The sequence below is a fragment of the Lissotriton helveticus genome, chromosome 9, assembly GCF_964261635.1.
Source record: "Lissotriton helveticus chromosome 9, aLisHel1.1, whole genome shotgun sequence".
NCBI classification, from domain to species: domain Eukaryota; kingdom Metazoa; phylum Chordata; class Amphibia; order Caudata; family Salamandridae; genus Lissotriton; species Lissotriton helveticus.
Window position 1 is genome coordinate 234,336,312 of NC_136070.1, and position 20,684 is coordinate 234,356,995.

Below are 20,684 nucleotides of genomic sequence, written 5' to 3' on the forward strand. Positions count from 1 at the left end.
GTTCTGCTATCTCCACCAAGGTCTTGATTACTTTGTACTCAAAGAAGGACATCAGGGCCCAGAGTTATTACCATTTGGTGTAACGCAGCAAAACAACTTGCTGTGCTGCGTCAAATGGAGAGAGCAGGAATGTGCCACACTTTCCTACTCTCACTGTGCGCTGGTGCACTGAGTGCTGCCATGCGTCAATGCAGTCATCTTTGTGCCATGTGCAAGTGTTCCATGTATTGCTGGAGGGATTGTTTTTGTGCATAAAGGGACATCTTCCTGCACAAAAACAACCCTCAGAGGCATTGTCATCATTTTATGAGTGCTGCAGAATTTTCCACACAGAGGAGATAGCAAGCAGAAATAAACATATTTCTCCTCATTACGCCTATGTTGGGATGGCTAACATTTTGATGCATTCCTAGATTTACTATTCTAAGTAAACCTGGGACTACACTACAATACATGGGTGGATGTGTTGGATTGCCCATGGTTCAGCCATGGACAACCGTCGAAAAGCAGATTAATGCAAGGCAGCGACTTCCACTGCAAGGTGGCTTTGCATGGCTTAGTAAATCTGACTTAAGGGTCTATGCTCCCTTGCGTCGTGCTGTGTGATGCAAGGGCAACACAAGCCCTTACTAAGTCAGGGCCCTGGTTTTTGCAGCTTTGAACAGTGGCTATTTTTTCCAACTGATTGATGCACTCTGAAAAGGTGAGCCAGGACAGGTACTCTAGGGGCGTGGTTAATAAGGTTGCTCTTGCCTTGTCCTAGGTTTAGGTTTAGGCAGGCAGCAGCTTGGAGGATGGCCTGAAGGGGGAGAGTATAGAGTGTGAGAGGCTGCAGAGCCAAATAGTGTTGTTTATTGAAGCAATCTTGAAGTAAATCACACAGTCCTCTCACCTTGAATAGAATTTCAGTGGTCATGGTGTAGCCGTGGGTTATAATGGGTTCTTCTTCAGGTGGTTTTCCCTTCCAGCAGTCCAGTTCCACGCAGCGGCATCCAGAAAGGAGTGTCTGTCGGTACATTTCAGGAGAGGAAATTCCAGAAAACTGGCCAGCTAGATTGGTGTGGTAGGAGGTGAGATAGGAAAGACACAAAGGTTACTAATTATGACCAATGTAAAAAAAAATTATCTTTTGCGCTTAAAAGCTTCAAATATTTGAACAAATACGTCACCATAGGTCATCCAGAGAGACCTTCTTGAACTAAGCTAATGTAGTGTGTTTGAAAAATAATTCCAGTTAATCTTTGTTGTTTTACCAAGCTGTTTGGGCATTTTATAGCACTCAATTGACTGGAGTGCATTTGATGTGGTAGACACTCACATCCGGGACAGAGTGTGTCAGTCAAACAATGACTTGTGTTTCAAATATCAGGTAAAGCAACTGTGGAAGTCATTGAGATCTCCAGGTTTTTAGAAAGTATCATCGTTTGGACCACCATGCATGATAAAGATAGAACCTAACCCCTGACAAGTCAGGGCAGTGGTCTTTTATGTACTCTGGGGGAGTGGTAGCAAACCAGGCGAGGCATTGAAGTGTAATAAAAACCGGACTGACACTGTCTGCATTATGTGACAGTACAATGGGTAAACTAGTACGATAATGTATAAGGAGGCATAGCAATATGTGTTTTTCATTCTGTGTGCACTGGTATCATCACATTATCTGTAACCTACAGAGTGACTCTACTGTCTGAGGGTGTAAGCCAGATAGCTCAGTAATCTGAAGGTTACAGGTAACCTGCATCAGTCCTAGCACTTTGAGCATCATCTCTGATACCTTGATCACCCATCTTCTACAGTGAAGAGCCTTGTACAGTGAAGAGCCCTAGGTATAGTCAAGATTGCCAAGGCTGAACTGGCACCTGAAAGCAGCCCTAACAAAAATGTTCTCCCTTCCTCCTCACTCTATCATCTCTCTCTTCTCTCTCCCCACTCCACCCCACCTGCTGTAATCATCTGGGGAAGCTGGAGTAAGTGACAAAGGCTCCTGCAGGAGGCTCCTGACCTAAAACCAGACTCAAAAGGCTCCACCAGGGAAATGCCTGGTAGAAACAAAAATGGGCAGTCCGGGCCTGGCAGCAGTTCTCTGTAGAAGAAGTAGGGCTGACCTACTTCAGAACTTGCAATTCCCTCTCACATGCTGGCAGAGCAGTATTTGTGCAAATCTGAGCAGCACATCTGGCATTTTGCAATATTTAGTAACATTTTATTTGTGACCTTTTAGAATTGTTGAGCAGTACTCATTAACAATGGCTACATCCTAAAATACTTGAACAATAGTCAGGAATACACTGGAAGCTCCACTGCATCTGATTTGGCAGCAATATAACTAATAAAAAGCAACAATTCTCATACTATCTGACTTTCTTTCATGGTTGTTTGAGGGGTAACTGAATGGCACAGTAAAAGTAATGGACATTGTGTCCTGGCACACTATTTATTTTTCCTGCCATATAATTTTTTTATAGACATTTTTTTCCATGTAACAGGTGGGAGTTACTTCTCATGTGACACTAATGGATGCATGCTTTGTATCCAGTTTCTGTTGTTAGGTACACTTTGCCCTTCTAGGCACATTCTCAATACTGCTTCTTTGTATTTTGACAAGCTCTACATAACTGCCTTAATTCATTAGTTCCCCTGCAGAATTTCCCTGTAAAAACATTTGCTTTTAAGACTTGGTGGAGGAAAAACTATGCAGTAAAAGGCACCCATAGGTGATACGTTCCCAAAAATGTCCTATTAGTCAGAAGGTATGTTACCAGATCCCCATAGGCTGAACTCACTCTCTTCTTTGGCTCACTCAGTGCAAGGTTTTGTCAAGAACAATTTTCCTCCTTATCTGGCCCTATTCATGTTTACACTGTCATATAACGTATACTGTCTCATAAAGCGTGCCAATTGAGCTGGCACAACAATAGACAGGATTTGACAGAAATGGCAGCCAGAAAAGAAAACATCTCATCATTAACAATGGTCGCCGATGGGCTCTTGTCAAGCCACCATTGTTTATTTACATGCAGGCCTTTGGTTCTAATATGAAGGCTTTGGAATATCTTTGAGATCATAAAAATAGTTTTTGTACCTGTCTGTCATTGCTGAGTAGTGAAATGTCAAAATCTGCATTAATTGAAATGAATTTATGAGGCTTTAATGCATCCAACATTATTCAACCAATTGTTCAGCATTACATTTCATAGTAAATCCACATGCAATTTCCTCAGAGCAAGGACATTGTGGTGGCCTCATTAAATTACCTAGTAACGCCTAAAAATATTTAGGAGGACAGAAAAAAATGTGACGGTTTCAAATTGAGTTCTTACCTGTGAGGTACGTATTGTGAGATGAATTGACGAAATAATGGGAGAGTGGCTGAGTCATGTCTTGGTTTAGCGTCAGCTGGTCCAGGGACACCACATTGTTCTCAGCACCACACAGGAACCAGACCATCCCTTCTGGGGATAACTGACCTGCACATAAACGTCTCTGCTATTATAATTGCCTATATACATTGTTTCTAAATTTAAGCTGAATAAGAACAAGTAACTAATTGGACGTACCGTTGGGAGGCAAATATTGCTCATTACACTGTGAAAAAATATTACCATCAGTAAAATGCACTCTACACAGTTCATGCCAATGGTATCTTTATAACTTGTGGTAAGTGAGTAACCATGAGCTGTTAACCTCCAATCGCAAAAAACCTATCCCAAAAAAGATAGAATTTGAAACTTACAGTAACATTACATTTGGGCTTCTTTTACATTAGACCAACCCATAACAATCTTATACCAAGTGAAAATTCATTATATGTGATTACAAAACCCACTTTTTATGAAGCAGAATTGTTTTTTTTGCAGGGTTAATGTTAGAGAGCAAAAATATTTTTTAACTTCATCTCTCAGCCCTACCCTGTTCAATGTCTACATGTCTCCACTCAACAACATCATCAGATCCCAAGGCATGAACCTCATCTCCTACACCAATGACACCCAACTCATCCTCTCGCTGACAGACAAGACAACCACCACCAGAACCACCTTCATCAATTGCTGGACCATGGTAGCAGAATGGATGAGAACCAACTGCTGGGATCTCAACTCTGATGAGACAGAAGTACTGGTCTTTGAATATAGGACCTCCCCATGGGACACCACCTGGTGGCTGACAGAGCTAGGACCAACACCCACTGATCAGGCCAGAAATCTGGGGATCATACAGGGCAACAAGTTCAACATAATGGCAAAAGTCAACAAAGTGAGCGCTAACTGTTTCCATATCCTATGTATGCGATGAAAGATCTTCAAGTGACTGCCACAGACCACCAGACGCACCTTCATGCAAGTACGCATTGCAAGCCGACTTGACTATGGCAATGCACTATATGCTGGAATCTCCAAGCAGCTCCTACACAGATTTCAGACCATCCAGAATGCTGTAGCAAGACTTATACTCAACGTCGCACACTGCACCTACATCTCATGCAACCTCAGAGAGTTCTACTGGCTCCCCATTCACAAACAAAGCCAATTCAAACTTCTCACACACACTTCAAAGCCTTGCACATCACTGGGCCACTATACTGGAACAGCCACATGAACCTTGACCAGCCTGACTGACACCTACGCTCAGCCTCACTCTCACTGGCACAGATCCCCGGCATTCACACAAGCAGAGCAAGAGGTCATTTGTTCTCTTACATCACACTCAAAACATGGGATGGCCTTCTCCTCACTTCTCGAGTTGCACAAAGAAGCTGAAGATCTGGCCCTTTGAATAACACACACCTACACATCTGCTCAAGTGCCTGGATAACTTCATGGTAGATTAGTGCACTATACATATCGACATCGTGTAACATAACAGGTTACTTTTCCTAATACTGACATGTTAATGCAAGAAACAGAAAATACATTTGGTTACATGTTTGGAACTCTGGCCAACTAAAATATGTAATTTTGGTTGCATTGTTCTGGACTAAATAGCATAACATTTTAAGATATTCCAATACATTTGCTCTCGATTTCTAAAATGACCAATACTGTAGGATCTTGGGGATTCAGAAGGGGGAATGAAATTGAAATGTATTTGATGTTTTTGAGGAATAACAAGTGGAAATAGGACTTTCTGTAATGATTTCTTCTATTTTTTCATGGTATTTTACCCTGAGACTTCTTCTCATTTATAGTGAAATATCGTACATTCCCACCAAATTATGGCAAGTACAATTATAATGGCCAACGTTAGTACTACCTTTTCTGTAAGTTGTGACCGCTTCATTTAGGTATTCGGCAGTAAGGACGACAAATGACCATTGCCATTGATAGGAAGTTACTGCTGGTATATTCTGTGCTGATGAATGGACTTTAGTTGACTTTGTTTTTTTCTTGCACAGAAGTGCAACTGTTGGCAAGGCAAATAGGTCTCAGCTACTGAAGACGGGGCTACTGGCTTTAACAATGCTTTTTAAATACCTGCAAGCTAATGCATGCTTCATGACACACGCTTACGCATAGCTGACAATTTTGCAATGGATAATCTATTAAAGGAAACCTATTCAAATATGGCTTCTGATGTGTGTGTATGGATAATTATTCATGTCCACCTGCATGATGCATGTGCATTACGCATGTGCGCTTCGTTATGTAGCCTTTTAAATGTACAAGTCTAACATAGCAAACAATCACATAAGCCAGGCAAATTTTTATTTAAAAAAAGGAAAATAGGTGTACATCAGTGCAAAAAAAAGCATGCTGCTCAGTAATAGCGCCTTGAAGTAGGCAGAAAAATCAAATAACGGTGGGAGTGAGATGAGGAGCAGGGCATTAATAAGTTGTGAGTGGGGAAGGGAGTAAAAAACAGAGCATTCGTTAGGTGACAAAAGAAAGAAAACTATCATGCATGCAAGCACAAATAAAGGAAGAGTGTGGCTTTGCATCACTTTGCAGATGCTGTCTCTTGTAACATTAAAACTAAGAGGCTTATTGGGACTATGGTGGTCCCATGGACCCTCGTAGCCGTGGTGGTGGTGCGGGCACTGCCGCACCGGCGACCTGACCGCCCTATTAGGAATTTGGCTGTCGGACTGCCAAAGGACAGCTGCAACCGCCAGGGATCCCAGATCCCTAACGGTGGCATAGCAGTCTGTGGCCCGCAATATGCTTGGCGGTGTGGCTGCAGCAGCACCAAGCATATATTACGAGTTTCCTCACTGCCACAGTTTTCATGGATGTTGTCTCAGGGCCAGGGGATGCATGCAGGGGAGCACATGGTGTGCCCCCCTGTAGGCATGCACCTTATTTCCAGCACAGCATGGGCTTTGCAGCATATGGGGTATTATTTTGGGAAATATTTTTTATTTATTTGCAATTTTAAAAAAAACATAATTTGTCTCACAACATTTAAAAATAGGAGTGCGGAGTAAAAAGCAATTGTATTTTAAAGACTTAGCGGGTAAAGGCATGCATGCATGCATAGTAAAAACAGTGTTGTAAAGGCATTCACTGTAAAGGCATGTATAGTAAAGTCTGATATTCGGGGGCAGAGTACTCAGAAGTGGGATGGAACTAAAAATAGAGTCTGGTACAGGGCACAGAACAAGGAATGCATGCACTAAAATGAAGTGATAAATGCACACTAAAACAAGTGTTCCAATAACTTTTCCAATCATAAAACTGTGAGTCTGAATGCTCCTGGGTGAGATAAACATGAGAATCAGGATGAAAGTCATTGAATAAAAATCAGATACCTGCAAAGCTATCCAACCATGAGCAAGGGCCTGAACTAAAGCCTCTTGTTCAAATGTATATGTTCTGTATAGCAGATAACAGGCCTTGCCAACAGTCAGCTAAAGGTGTCTGTAGCCCACACCCAACAAATGTCTGGTAACCTAAATACCAAACATTCTTACAAGTCTGCCATGTCCTAAATTACCCCTGCCCATTTGATAAAAATATTCAAACAATTAAACATTCACCCTCCCCTTTCACCGTCACCCCCATTCCATTCAAACAGGGCAATGGAGACTGGGTAGCAAGAATACAGCTGTGATTGGAAGAAGTCCATCCATGGATGCAGGGGGTACACTTAGAACCAATTGTTAAAGGGTACTCACCTCTTTGAATGTTAATCACACTGGGTTCATACTTCTCTATCAGCCCTTGGACCTGCTCAGTCTTTGCAGGAGGAAAGAGGACTTCATTAAGACGTGAATCCCGTTGCTTCTTATTAATAAACTTTGTTAAGTGATCCTTGGCCATGTAGGGTTTTGCTTTTGTTTGGCTATTAAAAGAAGAAAACAAGCAAGGGGTATGATCACATGACAATCAATGAAATGTAGTTGCTTGCTAAAATAATTGTTTCTATCTTCTTGTAATATGTAAATGTTTGGGATCTACTATTTTTGGAACTATTTATCCACTCTTGCCTCTACACACATTTAGTCAAACACAAAAACAGAATCACAAGGACACGCAAATAAAACCTGCAACAAACAGTGACACATATTGAGATGTACTCTTACACACACATACATAACGCAAGTGAACAAACAAAAAACATACACATGAACATACACACACAACCACAAACACACACAACCAAGAAGGATTTTTGGCCTGGATGTCCATCTCAAAATAGGCCTCCAATTTAGACACTTGTAAATGTGTGTCTGTGTAGAACTATCATACTATATTTGTTTACATGCAGTTAAAACACAACTGAGATATCACATTTAATAACATTATACTGAATGCATTTAAACATTTTTGTCACAAAAGCTTCTACACAGCATAGAGAACTTTGGGCGTGACATTAAACCTAACCATATCCTGCCAACACACACAGCAAAGGGCCTTTAGCAATTTGCTGCACAGTCTGGGCACACGGTGCGAGTCAGTGCTAGACATTATTTTTGAAAATTTCTAGCTATTTTTTAATAGGAATGTGTTAAAATTTAAATAAAATAAATATGTGTTCAACGCAAACTTTTGCATCAAGAATCCACCTAATCTTCGCAGTGTATTTAACCCCCCAAAACATCACATGGAAGCCACATTTATTGCTCCATATCCAACAGATAGAGAACATTTGCAGTGATTCTGTTGATTAACAGAATTCATTCCAAAATATCTAAGGAGCTCACTGCCATTAAAAGGCTGGTGGCGGCGAAACTCGTGATATGCTTGGTGGTGCTGCTGTGGCACCATCAAGCATATTGCTTGCCAAGATCACCACACCACCGTCAGGGATTACGGATCTCTGGTGGTTGCAGTTGTTCTCTGGAGTTCCGACCACCGTATTGTAATATGGCGGTTGGACCCCTGGTGCGATGGTCCCCTACCGCCACCGCACCTCCACAACCAGTTTGGTGGTCCCCGGGATCGTCGAAATTGTAATTAGCCCCAAATTTGGTTTAGGGAGAGGAAGAAAAAAGTAGATTACAGCTGGTTAAAAAGAAAGTTGCTAGTATATAATGGCTTAGATCTTTTACAGTTTGCAGGAAATGTATGAGTTATGTGGATGCTAGTAGTTAAGGTATTTTGGAAGACTTAAGTTCGCCTTCACTGTACCTTTGGGTAACAATTTTTTCTGTAAGCACACTTTATGTGCTACCCTATCATCTATTCTATCTAGAGTCTCTGCATATTAATCTTAATTTAAATTTATTTTATTTTAATCAAGATTATTTATATAAGGTACATCTGGACCATATGTGCTCATTTCGCAGAATCCTAGACACATATTTATCATCAGTCATGGAGTGAAACAAGAGTGCATGTAGGAGTTGCAGACGTGTACACAATTCACAAACGATGTATTACCTTCCAGTGGTAGTGATTCTGTCTTTATGTATGACACCTAGTGATTCCACCTTTTGCTCCACCTCATTATTGCACTGTTATTGAAAACCTGGTCTCTATGAGTTCCCATCACACAGGAAGAACTTGCAGGTCTGAATGTGCAGGAACACTTACTGTGATGTGAAAATCTCATCAATTTCAGGCCGCGGACACAGGTACATTAGGAAGCTTTTATACACAGATTCTGGGAAATCCTCAGGATTGATGGCTTCATTCTGAAAATGCAACACCAAACACTGGATTTGCAACACAGAATCATGCTAACAAAGTTGAGAAGCAAAACCACATTTTTTGTTTACTATTAGTGATCTGATAAAGTACAGTATTATTCACTCTTTAAATTAGATTACTATTGACTATGTATGCTGTCCTCATTGTTGATAAACTGCTGATAATACTGTATTGTATAAGAGTATGACCTGTGCTAGGATCTTCCTCTGTCCTACTCATCCTCGCCCTGCCATTGGTGCCACCGATGATATGACAGACTGACTACGAGAGGGATTGTAACTAGTTTAGCTGGGAAAATAATTTTTCCTGTTTGATATAATATTTTAATGTTTGGCAAGCAGGGAAAAATCCCCTAGTTGAAGGAAATTGCCGTTGAAGACCCAGAAGCACCACTGTATCTAGTGAAGGCACTTCAGCAGGAAGCATTGCATAGCTCACATGCTTGTTTCATCAGTCATTTACAGCTTTGAAGACTATAATCAGTAGCTTGCATACAGCCCCTTTTCTGGCTGACAACTAGCTGGCATGGTGGCAGTACAATGCAAGAGGTGTGAGAATAAGGAGAGTTCTTGTATCGAAGTGTTGAACGTAAACTAGACAGATATACAAATACTTGGAGACCCAGAAGAGCGTTACATTAGTCAAGTGGGATATGAATGCGATGGCTGTGTTGAACGAAATCCTGCAGCATAATTTCCATATATTAATGATTCAGTAATTTATCATTTAGCTTGAGGATGGTCTGGAAATGTTTTCATATTGTGGCCTCTGAACAGCATCTCTTATCTCTGTGGAAAACCAGTAAGAGGCTCCTCCTTTCCTTGTGTTTGTGGTAGAGTGTGAGCTGGTGCTGGAAGAGTTTTGGTAGTGGTGGTGAGGGCCTCAGGAATGTCCCACTCATGTTGTGGCTAACTTGTACCTGTTGCTAGCATGGTGTGAATCAAAGAGGAGTCAAATATAGAGACTCCTTCTGCTGATTATTAAAAGGAGATCCTTCCTGATCAATATGACTACTCATGTGCATCTGAGCAGAGATACTCACCTTGCCCTTAGGAAGATGACAGCTGGACAGTGCAGATTCCACTCTCTTCCTGTCAGCTGGAAACATCTGAAAAATGCTGAGAAGAGAATTGGAGTGAGCCTCCCTACACAGCTTTCCACTGTGGTGTAATTTACAAACCACGAGGTGCATGGGTAAAGGTCATTATGCAAAGTGACACATTTATCAATAATAACTGCTTAAAGGAGTTTGTAAATGGACCGTAAGGAATTTCATGCAACCTGTCTATCAATGAAGAGTAAAGACAGTCAGATCTTTAAAAGACATGTATGCTTAGTGCTTTAATCTGGAGCAACTGCATCAATAAATATTGTACTATCTTTACTGCATGTGTTGTCCTTCCAAGTTTGCAAAGTATTAAAATACTCTACAAACCTTAAACTTTCTACATTGCAATGACTAGCTCAGCCAGCTGCATTGCTCAAATTATCTGCATACTTTTAAAATGATATATAGGTTACTGGTCCCAATTTGCAGACATAATATAATATCAAATGCAATCCTGGCTTAACCCTGGAACTCAATACTACTCTAAAAAAAACTGAAGTTCGAAAGTAGACATATTCCTATAGGTATGCAGACAAAATATTGATATTTAAATATCGATATACAATTATATCGAAGTTTAAATATCGAAGGGACATAATATAGAAGGTAAGTAATATCGAAAGATTTAATATCGATATTAATAATATCGAAGTTTGAAATATCGATGTCAGTAATATCGATGTTAATAATTTCGATGTTACTAATATCGATTTTTAAATTATTTTTGTGTATATTAATATGTATTTATTATGTTTTTAATTTATTTTTATGTAATTTAATTACATTTTGTATTTTAGTACTGCAGCGGGTTGTGGATTTATAGGGGAATAGGGTGGGAAGTAATTTAATTATCTTAAATTAATTATTAATTAGTAGGAATTATACATTAATTCTAATTAATTGGTAATTCATTTTAATTAATTGATTGATTGATAAATGTGTTCTGTAGCGGGTTGTGGGTTTATAGAGGAATAGGGTGGGAAGTAATTTAATTATGTTAAATTGATTATTAATTAGTAAGAATTATAAATTAGATATAATTAATTGATAATATTTTTAATTAATTGGTAATTATTTTTAATTAATTGATTAATTGATAATTATGTTCTGTAGCGGGTTGTGGGTTTATAGGGGAATAGGGTGGGAAGTAATTTAAATGTAATTAAGTAATAATGTTCTTTAAATAATTGTTTAGTTAATTATATCATTGTTAATTAATTATTAATTGGTAATTAAATATTATTATATGGTATTTGTTTTATTTTTTTGGTTAAAAACTATTTTCCTAATCATGTTTTTAATAATTATGTATTGGTATTTGTAAATGGTTTATATTTATTTAATAGTCAATATTTTTATTATTTAAAAAAAATACATTTATTTATAAGTTTGGTATTTTTACCCCTACGCTATCCAACACTTTCCCTACTGTTGCACTCTCTGGAGTTGGAATAGTAATTGTTACCCCTACGCTATCCAACACTTTCCCTACTGTTGCACTCTCTGGAGTGGGAATAGTAATTGTTACCCCTACGCTATCCAACACTTTCCCTACTGTTGCTCTCCCTGCAAGCCACGCCCCCAGCGCACCGGCTGCCTGAAAGTCAGCCCTCCCTTCCTGTCCTGGTGGAACTCTCCGCATATCCATTTGCACCCTGGACTAACCGGACCCTGGAATTTTGTGCTGGGACCAAGTGGCTCCGTTTTGCCTCCTTAGACTGTTCGCCCGCTTCACAAGGGTATTCAGCGGGGTCTGTGGCAGCGCAACAGGGCTGCGAGCATGACGGCAGGGACTCCATCTACCAGGAGTCCCTGCGTGGCCAATAGTCGACACCTGGCCCGCTCTCCCTGCAAGCCACGCCCCCAGCGCACACGTACATAATCAGACCTACACCCGCGTACGCGGGACGCGCGCGGAGCGAAGCCCGGGCAAAGGGCGGGCCGTTTGAGGCCGTTCGCGGACGGGAGAGACCGGGACCGGGCCACTCCCCTTGGTCGGACCTTTTTACCATCCCATCCCCCATAAAGACCGGATCATATGGACGTCGGAATGTGTACCAGGGAAACAAGGAGCAAATCTTTGCTGGCGGCGGCAGGAGCTGCTAAAGGTACCATTGATAACTATTTTGTGAAAGCAGGATCACTTCTGATAGAGGACATTGCTGTGCTTGAGAGACGTATTTCCCAGGAAATCGATTGGGTAAGGAGATCATCAATGGGCCCACTGGCTCTAGCCAAGACTCCTGGTGGAAGGCTAGAGGCCAACAACTCTACCAACGGGGCATTGGGTGCCAACCAGTCACTTATTAACCTAGACCTCACAAAGGAGGTCTTAAGTGATCTTGAGGACATGAGCTTAATGACCCTACCGACGGGCCAAATACCACAAACCCCACTTCCAACCTCTGGCCATGACTCGGCCATAGCCACCATTAGCGAGAAAGTTTCCGATCTTTTAAGGGGAGCTAGGGAAGGAGCTATCCAAAAAAGGAAGAAAGGGGGGCAAACTAAGGGAGGGAGCAAGGCAAAAACTCCTAAGTCCAATTCCGTAACGGACGCTGCTAGTCCTGGCGATACCAGCTCGGGCCATTCATCCGAGGACAGAGCAGTGGCCCCACCTATTGTCATTGCATCTATGGATATATCATCCCACTCCAACAATACCTCAATGGAATCCTCCAGCGAGAATATCACACTCGCAGACTTAGGTGCACTCCTTAGGTCTCTTTTAAGCGCCCTAAAAGCCCGCCTGATAAAGATTGAAGCTAGGCTGGTTAACATTAAAAAATCTACAGTCCAGCTGGCAGCTAGCTTGAAATCAGAAAGCAAGGGAGCCAAAGGGGGGTTAGATCCAAAGCCTAAAAAGGGCGTTGAGCCAACAACCATTACGAAGAAAAATGGCCCAGCTACCTCTCAACATACGCAATACAAACCCAATCAAAATAAGATCCCTCAACCTTTGGCTAACGCTAACACGATCAACCCACCTAGACAAACCCAGGTACCATCACTTTCATCCCCAAATACAATTACACACCCTAAAGATAATGCCATTCCCTCTAACAAGCCACAGAGAGAGCCGCAACCCCCAGATAATACGCAAAATAATGCCCGCAAAGCCAAACCTGTGAACTTACCACCTGAGGCGTCCCCCTATACAGTAATTTTAGCGGGGATACCCGAGCTAAAACCTACCGCCATAGAGACGACTGCCTCCCTTAAGAACAAAGTTATCAACTGGCTGTCTATATACAGACCTCTCCCACAAGGTACAACTAGTGATATTCTTATGGCAAGACGGGCTACCTGGGTGGGAAACATGAGAAAAACAATCAGTGGCGACTGCGTCCTGGTTAGCTTTAGAGAACCCAGGACAGCCTCCTACATCTGCAGCTGGGCCCCTGACGATCAAGGGCCACATCCAGTCTCTCCCTCTCTCATTCTTTTACCCATCGAGTATGTATACATCAGAAGACCGGAGATGGGGGTATCATCAAGAAACGGCGGGAGAATGGGAGAGTAACTGTGGAGGGAGGAGGGACCCCCTACTATCATAGGAGAATGGCGCCCGAGCATCTACCCTCATATGGCGATGAGGAGGGCTGGGAGATCAGCACTAAGAGGGGGGGCGGATGGGGGGGAAGAATGAGAGGAGTTCCTAGGCCCTATAGAATCCACCAGCCAGTCTACCTTCCCACCTTCAACAGGTACAGTAGCCTTGAAATGGTTGATTGACAGCTCAAGCCCAAAGGCAGGGACCAGCACCATTTCTATTTCATAGATGGCAGTGAGGACAGAAGCTTCCCCCCTGAACAAACCCCGGTTCCATGTGAACAGATAGCCGCTCCCAATGAGCTTTCACACTATTGAGATCCCGCCCACTCTATAGCAGATACATCTGGTAATGGCAGGAATTTACGGGTTGGTCAGGGGGAATTGCTACAACATTTAATGGCAAACTCGGGCACAAACGAGAATAACCATTCTGACATCCAGCCACCATCCACAAGGCCTCCAACACTGAACCTGATTTCATGGAATGTAGCTGGGTTGGGTAACAAAATGGATTGTCAGGAATGGGCTTCCTTTATCAACTCAAAAAGCATCTGCCTGTTTCAGGAAACTTGGGCAAGAGAGGAATACACGTGCCAGGGGTTTGCAGTATTTTCAAAACCCGCTAAATGGGGGGGGTCGGTGTCACCGTCGGGAGGGCTGGCAATTTGGGTAGCTTCCCAATTGGGTTGTCAGGCCAGATGCCTAAATGTGGATTCTGATGACATATTAGCGGCCCTGTTAGAATGGCCAAATTCCTCCAAACTGGCGATAATAAACGTCTATTCGAGACCAGTAGCCATAGCACGAGAATCGAATACTATCGAGGAACTCTCCGCTTTCTTGAGCGAAATTCCAAGGGAGCTCCATTACGTGGTTGGAGGGGATCTGAACTCGCATTACGAGCCATTGACTGGCCTTCTTGATGGACCCTCCCTAGAGGAGGACTCAAGATGGCTGGTACCTGCCACGGTGGCACCCCCACCAAGAGCTTGGACCTCCCTCGCTCTGCAGATAACCGCCCTTACTCTCAATCATGGCCTTAGGGCCTGCAATGGGCGTACTAAATCAGATATGTCAAGCAAATGTACCTTCAATAAGTCAGGAAGTGAATCCAGATTGGACTACGTCCTAGTCCAATTATCATCCTGGTCACGAATTATCGATTTCAGGGTAACTGAAAGACTGGAAAGTGACCATAACGCCTTGGAACTTGAATATGCCATGCCAGGTAATGAGGACATGGGACAGGACGAACAAAGGGCAAAGATAGGGCTACTCCTGGAGAACAACAGAAGGAGAGTAAGATGGGGAAAATTGGTCACAAGTGGCGTTAAGTTACCCAGGCTCTATGCCAGAATTATCCCAGTGCTGGAAAAGGCATTTGCTCTCAGGGAGGAACTTAGCAACTAAAAAAAAAAAAAAGCAGTTATGGCGAACGCACGAAGATCTAATAAACACCATGGAGTTAGATCTTTTCGTAAAGGGTGCAGGTAGAACTAGCGGGACACACAAGAAGACCTGGTATAATGCCACATGCCGGAACTCCAAACGAGAACTTCTACTCGCAATTAAGGCGTGTAGAAGCCGGGAGGAGATACAAGCCAGAAGACGGGCATATAAGAAACTGCTGGCAAACACCAAGGCCGAATGGGACCAACAACATTGGGAGGAACTCTCTGGAGCTCTAGCTACCAGAGACTCTCGTAAATTCTGGCGGGTAGTTAATAACGGATCAGAAGATCTTCCTTCGGCAATTGAACCCAATATTGCCCCGAGCATATGGCAAAACCATTTCCAGTCCTTATATGCATTAGAGGATGAGGCCCTAAATTCCCCCCCCTGCACTTTAGCGAGTGACCCGGAGGGTGAACCTTTCACTGAAAAAGAAGTTCGGGCAGCTATTGCAGGGTTATCAACAGGCAAAGCCCCGGGGCTGGATGGGGTGCCAGGCGACCTATTCAAACAGGAGCCAGGGGTATAGGCCCCCTATCTCCTGTTGATATTCAACACGCTCCTTAAGGGAATGGAGGTTCCGGATACTTGGCTGGGTGCAGAGGTGGTTCCAATATTTAAAAAGGGATCTCCTCTGCTTCCAGCCAACTATCATCCAATAAGCCTTATCGACGTATCACAGAAACTCTTCGGTAGGCTAATACTGGACCGGTTGCAGAACTGGCTGGAGGAGACGGATACTCTGAGCCCATACCAGGCGGGATATAGGAGGGGGGTGTCCACAATTGACCAAATATTCTGATTAAACCTTATTTAATGGAGGACCGCACTGATCGAGGGCGGCACTTTGTACACGGTTTTTGTGGATCTACGTGCCGCCTTCGATTTGGTGCCAAGATCAAAATTGTGGAAGGTAATGGAGGAGTTAGGCGTCCCGAAAGACATCCTCGCAATCCTGATGAAACTACACCAAAATAACTTCGCATGTGTCAGGTGCGGGAGAAGCAATTGCAAACACAACAGTGATGGACAGAATGTGGATCAATGTCACACATTCACCCCAGTCCAAAGATCTGGGCCCAAATCCATCGTTTTTCCACTCCACACCACCCTGGGTTAGACAATGGCGATATGCAAATCAGCGCTGACCCTGTGCCCCATGGGAACAGTCCAGTCCGAACTACAGAAGCCATGTCCTTCCCAGAACGGAATCAAGCATCCGAGGACCGGCCCGGTTTCGAGGTAACACCTCTCATCAGCCCGGCTAGCTTGACTTTGCAGGTGCGGGAGAAGCGGCAACCTAACTGAAAGATTCCCCGTTCGCAGAGGGGTGAGACAGGGTTGTGTGCATGCACCGACCCTGTTCTGCCTCTTTGTGAACGGGGTAATCGCGCACCTGACAAGGATTGCCAACATTGACGCCCCAAAACTGAGCGGCAGCAGGGTGCCCGCAATTATGTTTGCCGATGACACCCTGCTGCTGTCCAAATCCCCGACGGGCATACAGCGGGTGTTGGATGGTTTTCTGGAATTTTTTACAGAAAGGGGACTCGAAATCAACCCGCAGAAAACTAAATTCATGATCCTAAACCCGATGCCCTCTAAACGCCCCAACCCTTTGCTTGGTACAGTGCGCTTGGAAAGGGTTTACACAATTGAGTACCTGGGGATAACCCTAAACCAAAATCTAACGTGGGGGGCACACCGGACAAAAGCAAACATGAAACTGGACCAGAGGGCGGGAGGCATCTCAAGAATTGCGAGTAAGTCACCATATCGCCCACTCGGCCCTGCAATCCAAATTTATAAAGCCCAGGCGCGGGGGGGAGTTACCTATGGGGGAGAGTTGTGGGGCCACATTCCGTCGCATAACTTGCTGACCACAGAAAATAAATTCCTCAGGCAGCTGACAACCCTTCCCCCAAGCACTCCACTCCTGCCCCTGAGACTGGACCTGGGTTTAAGGCCCATTACTGAGGAACTAGGGCTCAAACCACTAACTTTTTGGCGTCGTCTTTGGAGCAGTCAAGATCTCACCACCTATAGAACCGAGCTAAAGGATTTTTTATCCTTGTCCAATGCCAACAAGACGCCTTGGTTAAACTACATCAAGAGAACCTGTGAGACCCTTGGACTACCAGAATTATGGTCAGACCCGGAAAGCACAAGCAATAGGATTCCGAGGAAAGCGCTGTCCAGAGCGTATTATGACCACATGCTCCTTCGAGCTCTGGATAGCACTCGTGAAGGATCCCTAACATACCATTTCATTAAAACTAAAGACTCATATAACCTCGAATGTGTTTTGGATGGCATGACTCCGGCTCTAACAAGGAAGCTATTCCTGCAGTGGAGGTACGGGACCCTTCCTTTCAGGTCTTTTACCAAACTATGGTCCTGTCGATATGCTACAGAGACATGCCTTTCATGTGCCCACACAAAGGAGAACGATGTGCACGCGGTTTTCTTCTGTCGAGCCTATCGGAAAAGTAGGAAACACTGGCTTGTCCCCCTCCTTAAAAACCTGGGATTTAGAACATTCCTACCTACATACAGAGTTTTAAAGACTGATTTATCCCCGCCAATTGTGTTCGCTATGGCAAATTTTTTAACTGCAATGTGGTATGCCCGCTCCCGACTGATAAAGGGGGTCGGAGATTCGTGACAAACTTTCATCCCTTGACTAACTGGCACCATTTTTTTTTTCTTTCTTTTTTACTACTTTTTAATGTCTAATGTATTTTATATTAATGACATATTGATATTCCGGATTTTTTATTGATGTGGTAAATCTTGTACATCTTTTATGATCATGTGATCGAAATAAAGATTTGGAATTGGAATATAATATCAAATGCAATCCTGGCTTAACCCTAGAACTCAATACTACTCTCAAAAAAACTGAAGTTCGAAAGTAGGCATATTCCTATTGGTATGCAGACAAAATATCGATATTTAAATATCGATATACAATTATATCGAAGTTTAAATATCGAAGGGACATAATATAGAAGGTAAGTAATATCGATTGATTTAATATCGATATTAGTAATATCCAACTTTGAAATATCGATGTCAGTAATATCGATGTTAATAATTTCGATGTTACTAATATCGATTTTTAAATTATTTTTGTGTATATTAATATGTATTTATTATGTTTTTAATTTATTTTTATGTAATTTTATTAAATTTTGTATTTTAGTACTGCAGCGGGTTGTGGATTTATAGGGGAATAGGGTGGGAAGTAATTTAATTATCTTAAATTAATTATTAATTTGTAGGAATTATACATTAATTTTAATTAATTGGTAATTAATTTTAATTAATTGGTAATTAATTTTAATTAATTGATTAATTGATAAATATGTTCTGTAGCAGGTTGTGGGTTTATAGGGGAATAGGGTGGGAAGTAATTTAATTATGTTAAATTAATTATTAATTATTAGGAATTTTTGTGTATATTAATATGTATTTATTATGTTTTTAATTTATTTTTATGTAATTTAATTAAATTGTGTATTTTAGTACTGCAGCGGGTTGTGGATTTATAGGGGAATAGGGTGGGAAGTAATTTAATTATCTTAAATTAATTATTAATTAGTAGGAATTATACATTAATTTTAATTAATTGGTAATTAATTTTAATTAATTGGTAATTAATTTTAATTAATTGATTAATTGATAAATATGTTCTGTAGCGGGTTGTGGGTTTATAGGGGAATAGGGTGGGAAGTAATTTAATTATGTTAAATTAATTATTAATTATTAGGAATTATCAATTAATATTAATTAATTGGTAATTATTTTTAATTAATTGGTAATTAATTTTAATTAATTGATTACTTGATAAATATGTTCTGTAGCGGGTTGTGGGTTTATAGAGGAATAGGGTGGGAAGTAATTTAATTATGTCAAATTGATTATTAATTAGTAAGAATTATAAATTACATATAATTAATTGATAATATTTTTAATTAATTGGTAATTATTTTTAATTAATTGATTAATTGATAATTATGTTCTGTAGCGGGTTGTGGGTTTATAGGGGAATAGGGTGGGAAGTAATTTAAATGTAATTAAGTAATAATGTTCTTTAATTAATTGTTTTGTTAATTATATAATTGTAAATTAATTATTAATTGGTAATTAAATATTATATGGTATTTTTTTATTTTTTTGGTTAAAAACTATTTTGCTAATCATGTTTTTAATAATTATGTATTGGTATTTGTAAATGGTTTATATTTATTTAATAGTTAATATTTTTTTTATTTAAAAAAGTACATTTATTTATAAGTTTGTTATTTTTACCCCTACGCTATCCAACACTTTCCCTAATGTTGCACTCTCTGGAGTTGGAATAGTAATTGCTACCCCTACGCCATCCAACACTTTCCCTACTGTTGCACTCTCTGGAGTGGGAATAGTAATTGTTACCCCTACGCTATCCAACACTTTCCCTACTGTTGCACTCTCCAGAGTGGGAATAGTAATTTTTACCTCTACGCTATCCAACACTTTCCCTACTGTTGCACTCTCTGGAGTGGGAATAGCGATTTTTACCCCTACGCTATCCAACACTTTCCCTACTGTTGCACTCTCTGGAGTGGGAATAGTAATTTTTACCCCTACGCTATCCAACACTTTCCCTACTGTTGCACTCTCTGGAGTGGGAATAGTAATTTTTACCCCTACGCTATCTAACACTTTCCCTACTGTTGCACTCTCTGGAGTTGGAATAGTAATTGTTACCCCTACGCTATCCAACACTTTCCCTACTGTTGCACTCTCTGGAGTGGGAATAGTAATTTTTACCCCTACGCTATCCAACACTTTCCCTACTGTTGCACTCTCTGGAGTGGGAATAGTAATTGTTACCTCTACGCTATCCAACACTTTCCCTACTGTTGCACTCTCTGGAGTGGGAATAGTAATTTCTATCCCTACGCTATCCAACACTTTCCCTACTGTTGCACTTTCTGGAGTGGAAATAGTAATTGTTACCCCTACGCTATCCAACACTTTCCCTACTGTTGCACTCTCTGGCGTGGGAATAGTAATTTTTACCCGTACGCTATCCAAAATGTTTTTTTATTTTTTTATTAGTTTTACAGTGTTAATAAGTGTTATTCATATTATTATTTTATGTATATAAATTTATTTGTAATTTATTATATTTTCATTTATTTATAAGTTATTAAAATATTGATTTTAGAGTTATTATTAATGAAGTATATACTATGTATTATATCTTTATTATTATTCGTTTTTATTACATTATTTATTAATTTTAAATATTATAATATATTTTTAACTATGTTAAGATAGGGCATTTTCAATTGTTGCACCTAAGTTGTGGAATTCTCTCCCCCAAGATATCAAGACACAGCCCTCTCTCTCCTCTTTTAAAAAGGCCCTTAAAACCTGGTATTTCGTCAAGGCTTACCCGCAATAGCTGTACAATAGCTGTATAACTG

The 20,684-nt window shown here is 41.2% G+C and overlaps 1 protein-coding gene across 1 annotated transcript in view; it reads right to left on the reverse strand.

Moving 5' to 3' along the window:
- PLCB2 (phospholipase C beta 2) overlaps positions 1 to 20,684 on the reverse strand; it is a 544,505-nt gene that overhangs the window by 229,842 nt on the left and 293,979 nt on the right. The window contains exons 7-11 of the mRNA XM_078659789.1: positions 10,132 to 10,207; positions 8,973 to 9,073; positions 7,112 to 7,278; positions 3,321 to 3,467; positions 893 to 1,050 (exon numbers count right to left, since the gene is read on the reverse strand). Coding sequence (XP_078515915.1) covers positions 893 to 1,050; positions 3,321 to 3,467; positions 7,112 to 7,278; positions 8,973 to 9,073; positions 10,132 to 10,207 — 649 coding nt within the window. The remainder of the gene's footprint in view (positions 1 to 892; positions 1,051 to 3,320; positions 3,468 to 7,111; positions 7,279 to 8,972; positions 9,074 to 10,131; positions 10,208 to 20,684) is intronic.